The 5579-nt window shown below is 45.4% G+C and overlaps 2 protein-coding genes across 3 annotated transcripts in view; one reads left to right on the top strand and one right to left on the bottom strand.

Moving 5' to 3' along the window:
- Positions 1 to 749: 749 nt before the first annotated feature.
- Positions 750 to 5579, bottom strand: part of BLVRB (biliverdin reductase B) — a 23304-nt gene continuing 18474 nt past the window's right edge. The window contains exon 5 of the mRNA XM_003802105.3: positions 750 to 1000. Within this exon, the coding sequence (XP_003802153.1) occupies positions 843 to 1000 (158 nt within the window). The 3' untranslated portion in view covers positions 750 to 842. The remainder of the gene's footprint in view (positions 1001 to 5579) is intronic.
- LOC100957195 (ATP synthase subunit f, mitochondrial-like) lies at positions 3107 to 3509 on the top strand. Of its 2 annotated transcripts, XM_012812919.1 has the most exons (2): positions 3107 to 3227; positions 3345 to 3373. In XM_012812919.1, exons 1-2 carry the CDS (start codon positions 3107 to 3109, stop codon positions 3371 to 3373), a joined length of 150 nt encoding a protein of 49 aa, XP_012668373.1. The 2 variants fall into 2 exon arrangements, with proteins under 2 accessions (XP_012668373.1, XP_003802154.1); XM_003802106.3 differs by having other exon boundaries at positions 3107 to 3509.

The following is a 5579-nucleotide window of genomic DNA, read 5'->3' as shown; positions in this document are numbered from 1 at the left end:
TTGAACCCATCAGCCTTGGTGCATGTCGCTCATGCTGTAACCACTGTGCTACAGGTGCCAAGTCATCAGTCTTCACTCCTGTGCTCCACCTTCACACAGTAGCCAAGGGAAGCTGACTGCCCTCCCCCCACCTTTCTTATGCTCTGCTCCTTGCATAAAAACTCAGAATAAAGCTCAGACGTTTTACAGCACAAATTAGCCTCTATGGAGCAGCCTCTTAGTTCTAACCATCCTCATCACAGAGTAGAAGTATTAGCTGTAGGGAACAGGTTTTAGTTCTTCCACTGCTCTGATCCTTTGCTCACATTGTTCCCTGTGCTGGGAATGCTATCATGACCTAGATCCTTTTCTTAGCCTATTCTTACCAGACCGGGGTTCAGAGTGGGCATCTCCTCTGCCACACAACTTTTCTCCTCAAGCTGGGGCAGGTTTTCCCTCTGGACTTCCACAGCTCTCTACTTCCTCAGCACTCAGAGCAACAGATCTCTGATGAATCTGAGTTGTCACTGGCAAGAGTAGGGCTCTGTTCCCCTCTGGACTGGGAAGTCCATGAAAGCAGGGCTCATGCTGTTCTGTGTCCAGTCCTATGCTAAGGACCAACATTGGCTGGACACAGAACAGGGACCCAACAACTGTTACTGAACAAATCAATGAATGAATACTCAGAAGATTTTACACAGAGGCAGACAGAGGGGGACACTGAAATACTCAAACAAAGGCAGAGAGATGAAAAGTCAAAGTCAGGCCCCCTGGAACAATCTGAACCTCTTGGCTCAAAATTTATTGCTCCTTTTCTTTGTTCCTCTTGTCCCACATGCCAATTCTTAGACAAGGATGGAGTCCTAGTCATACTGATGGGAGGGGTAGGTGCTGTGCCCATCGTACTCATTGGTGTTGAGGCAGTGCAGCATGAAGTGGCCCAGGTCGTGTTTGGAGATGACCCTTGAGGGTCCTCGTCCATCTAGGGTCACTGAGTAGGCCCCAGTTAGTGGCTGGTCTCCTGTAAAGGTAAAGACAGAGGGACTAGGTGAAGTAGATGTCCATTTCCCTTTTCCAACAGGCACACTTCCCAGGGTGCTCACTGTGTGCCCAGCCCAGATGGTATAACAGGTGAGAATAGACTTTCCATTTGTGTGCATGTGTCTATACCCTTTGCTTCATTAATTCAGCAAATCCTTATTGATTACCTCTTATGGGCCAGGTTCTGGGCACCTGGCAAGGAGCAATATACACAGGAATCCCTGGCTGGGCATGGTGGCTCATGCCTGTAAATCTAGCACTCTGGAACGCGGAGGCAGGTGTATCACCTGAGCTCAGGAGTTCAAGATCAGCCTGAGCAAGACAGACTGGTCTCTACTAAAAATAGAGAAACTAGCAGAAGGTATGTGGAAGGTACCTATAGTCCCAGCTACTTGGAAAGCTCAGGCAAAAGGATTGCTTAAACCCAAGAGGTTGAGGTTGCTGTGAGTTATGAGACCATGATACTTTACCTAGTGAAACTCTGTCTCAAAAAGAAAAGGCAACTAATATGATAAGAAAGCAAAGTAACACTGGGCGCAGTGGCTCACGCCTATAATCCTAGCACTGTGGGAGGCTGAGGAGGGATAGTCGCTGGACCTCAGGAGTTTGAGACTCGCCTGAGCGAAAGTGACACCCTGATTCATGATAAAAAGGGAAAAACCCAGCTGGGCGCTGTGGCTAGCGCCTGTAATCCCAGCAGCTTCCAGAGGCTGAGGCAGTAGGATGCCCACAAGCCAGGAGTCTGAGGTTGCAGTGAGCTACCAAGTCACTGCATTCTGCTCAGGGGCATAGGGTGGGACTCTGTCTCAACGGAAAAAAAAATAAAAAGAAAGAAAGAAAAACAAAGCAAAATAAATGGAGAGCAATAAAGCAGAGGACAGGTAGGACCTGTTATTATTATATATATAATTTTTGAAACAGAGTCTCACTTTGTAGCCCTCAGTAGAGTGCTGTCGTATCGCAGCTCATAGCAACCTCAGACTCTTGGGCTCAAGTGATCCTCTTTCCTCAGCCTCCCAAGTAGCTGGGACTACAGGTGCTTGCCACAATGCCTGGCTATTTTTTAGAGACAAGGTCTCACTCTCACTCAGGCTGGTCTTAAACCTGTGAGCTCAGGCATTCCACCCACCTCAGCCTCCCAAGTGCTGGGATTATAGGGGTGAGCCACTGCACCCGGCCTATTATATATTTTTTGAGGATAGAGTCTTGCTCTGTCACCAAGGCTGAAGTACAGTGGCATGATCATAGCTCACTGCAGCCTAAAACTCCTGGCCTTAAGCTACCCTCCTGCCTTAGTCTCCCAAAGTGCTGGGATTATAGGTGTAAGCCACCACCCTTGGCCAGGACCTATTGTTAATCCTATTTTACAAATGGGCAAACTTAAGTCACATCCCAGGTTTACAAAGTGTCACTTCCCTGTGGCAAAGGCTAGATTTATCCTGGGCCCCTCGTTATGGATACTTTCCTCTCTCTAGATCCCTGTGGGAGGACTGAATGACCTGTCAAGTGTGGGTCTGCATTTTATAGACCTTTGCAAGCATTTTTTTTTTTTGGAACTTGTGAACATGGAGTTGATGTGTCCTGATGGCCAGGGGTATGAGTAGGTCTTACTTATTGGGGATAGTGAGCATTTAGTGGCTGCACTATGATAATTAAAATCTTTACCTGGATAGCTTTTGTAATGAAAAAAATAAGATAAAATAAAGATAATATCTGACAATAACCAACTAACTTAGGGATCAAGTGTAGGTAGTATCGCCTGTGCAGGGATAGGCTGCACAATCAGCAACACACCCATGTGCATTCCTGCCCCAGATGTTTAATCTTGAATCTGTGAGAAAACAACTAGAAAAATCTAGAATGCAGGACATTTAAAAAGTCACCTGGGCTGGTTAATATTATCAGGAAAAAAAAGGCATGGGAGATTGTTCCTGTTTAAAGTAATATGGCAATTAAATATGGTGCCTGATCACAGGGAAGTGATACTTCATAACCCTGGGATATGACTTAATTGGAACCTGATTGTGGTGGGAGTGGAAGGCAGGTTGAAAGTATATTTTAAAAATTTGATCAGGAGAGCTCCAAGATGGTGTCAGCAGTATCTGTGAAGGAGAAGAAACTCATGGATTTCAAACTAGGGAAGCTGCCAAGTTGGATTTTGATGCGGGATTTCACACCTAATGGCATTGTTGGAGCCTTTCAAAGAGGTTACCACTGGTATTACAACAAGTACAACAACGTGAAGAAGGGGCGCATGGGTGGGGTTACTATGGTGCTGTCAGCTTACGTGCTTTTCAGCTACTGTCTTTCTTATAAGGAGCTCAAACATGAGCGGCTATGTAAGTACCACTGAAGAAGGGCCTGTGGGGGGTGCCTTCTGCACTCCTGACCTTGACCTCCTTGGCCCAGCACCTTCTGTGAGGAACTCAATCATAATTGAATCTTTTCACATCCTAGTGAGAATTAACCTCCAAATAAAAGATGACTGGTAAAAAAAAATTTTTTTTTGATCAGGACTCAGCACCTTTGGCTCAAGAGGCTAAGGTGCCAGCCACATACACCTGAGCTGGTGGGTTCAAATCCAGCCCGAGCCCTCCAAACAACAATGACAGCTGCAACCAAAAAATAGCTGGGCGTTGCGGCAAGTGCCTATAGTCCCAGCTGCTTGGGAAGTGGAGGCAGGAGAATCACTTGAACCCAGGAGTTGGAGGTTGCTGTGAGCTGTGATGCCAACAGCATTCTACCCAGGGCGATAGCTTGAGGCTCTGTCTCAAAAATAAATAAATAAAAATAAAAAAATAAAAATTTGATCAGACTTGGTGCCTGTAGCTCAAGCAGCTAAGGCGCCAGCCATATACACCAGAACTGGCAGGTTCAAATTCAGCCCAGGCCTGCCAAACAACAATGACAACTACAACCAAAAAATAGCTGGGTGTTATGGTAGGCGCCTGTAGTCCCAGCTACTTGGGAGGCTGAGGCAAGAGAATCCCTTAAGTCCAGGAGTTGGAGGGTGCTGTGAGCTGTGATGTGATGGCCAGGGTGACAGCTTAAGGCTCTGTCTCAAAAAAAATTGATCAGGAGGCTGGCTCAAGCCTAAAATCCTAGCACTCTGGAAGACTAAGGCAGGAGGATTGCTTGAACTCAGGAGTTTGAGACCAGCCTGAGCAAGAGCGAGATCCTGTCTCTACTAAAAATAGAAAAACTAGCTGGGTATTGTGGTGGGCGCCTGGAGTCCTAGCCACTCAGTAGGCTGAGGCAAGAGGATTGCTTAAGACCAAGAGTTTGAGGTTGCTGTGAGCTGTGATGATTCCATAGCACTCCACCCAGGGAAACATGTGCGACTTTGATTCAAACCCCACCTCCTCAAGAAAACACACAAACAAAAAAACTCTGATTAAGAATCTAGAATTTTTGGCTCAGTGCTTGTGGCTCAATGGCTAAGGCGCCAACCTCATACACCTGAGCTGGCAGGTTCGAATCCAGCCCATGCCCAAACAACAATGACGGCTGCAACAGAAAAATAACCAAGTGTTGTGGTGGGTGCCTATAATCCCAGCTACTAGGGGAGGTGGCGGCAGGAGAATCGCTTGAGCCCAGGAGTTGGAGGTTGCTGTGAGCTGTGATGCCATAGCACTCTACCCAGGGTGACAGCTTGAGGCTCTGTCTCAAAAAAACAAAACAAACAAAAGAATCTAGAATTTTGAGACTGGGCGTGGTGGCTCATATCTATAATCCTAGTACTCTTGGAAGGCCAAGGCAGATGGATTGCTTGAACTTAGAAGTTGAAGACTAGCCTGAACTAGAGGAGATTCTGTCTCAAAAAATAGCAGGGTGTTATGGCGGGTACCTGTAGTCCCAGCCACTTAAGAGGCTGAGACAAGAGGATTGCTTTAGCCCTAGAGTTTGAGGTTGCTGTGAGCTAATATACCATGACACTCTAGTAAGGGCAACAAAGTGAGACTCTGTCTCAAAAGAAAAAACAAATCTGGGTGGTGACTGTGGCTCAAAGGAGTGGGGCGCCGGCCCCATATGCCGGAGGTGGTGGGTTCAAACCCGGCCCCAGCCAAAATCAGCAAAAAAAAAAAAAGGTTTTTTTGACAACTAGGAAATTTTAATGTGGAGTAGATACTAAGTGATTTTTTTTTATTGCACTAATGAAATAATTCAAAAACTTTATTGACCTATAACCTGATTAGAACATGCCAGAGGAGAATCAATATTGTACAGAAAGTCGTACAGAATTTTTTACATAGAAAACTACATCTGTATCATATACGATACTAAGTGATTTGAGAGAGTTAATGTCGGTTCTTTTACGTGTGATAATGTTTTGTATGGAAATATCGTTGTTGGGAGATACTTGTTGAGGTATTTAGGAATGAAATGTGATAATGTTGTAACTTTCTCTCAGATGATTCAGCCAAAAATATATACATTTTTTTCATATTCAGCAAAAACTACGTACATACATATATATTTATGGAGCATGAGTGAGAGGCAGAGAGAAAGAGAACAGGGCAAAATACTAACCACTGAACCTAGACAAAAGGTTTTTTTTT

The sequence above is a fragment of the Otolemur garnettii genome, unplaced genomic scaffold (assembly GCF_000181295.1).
Source record: "Otolemur garnettii isolate 467f Iridium unplaced genomic scaffold, OtoGar3 scaffold00233, whole genome shotgun sequence".
NCBI lineage: Eukaryota > Metazoa > Chordata > Mammalia > Primates > Galagidae > Otolemur > Otolemur garnettii.
The sequence above is the reverse complement of the archived record's forward strand: the minus strand, read 5'-3'. Positions and strand labels throughout refer to the sequence as shown.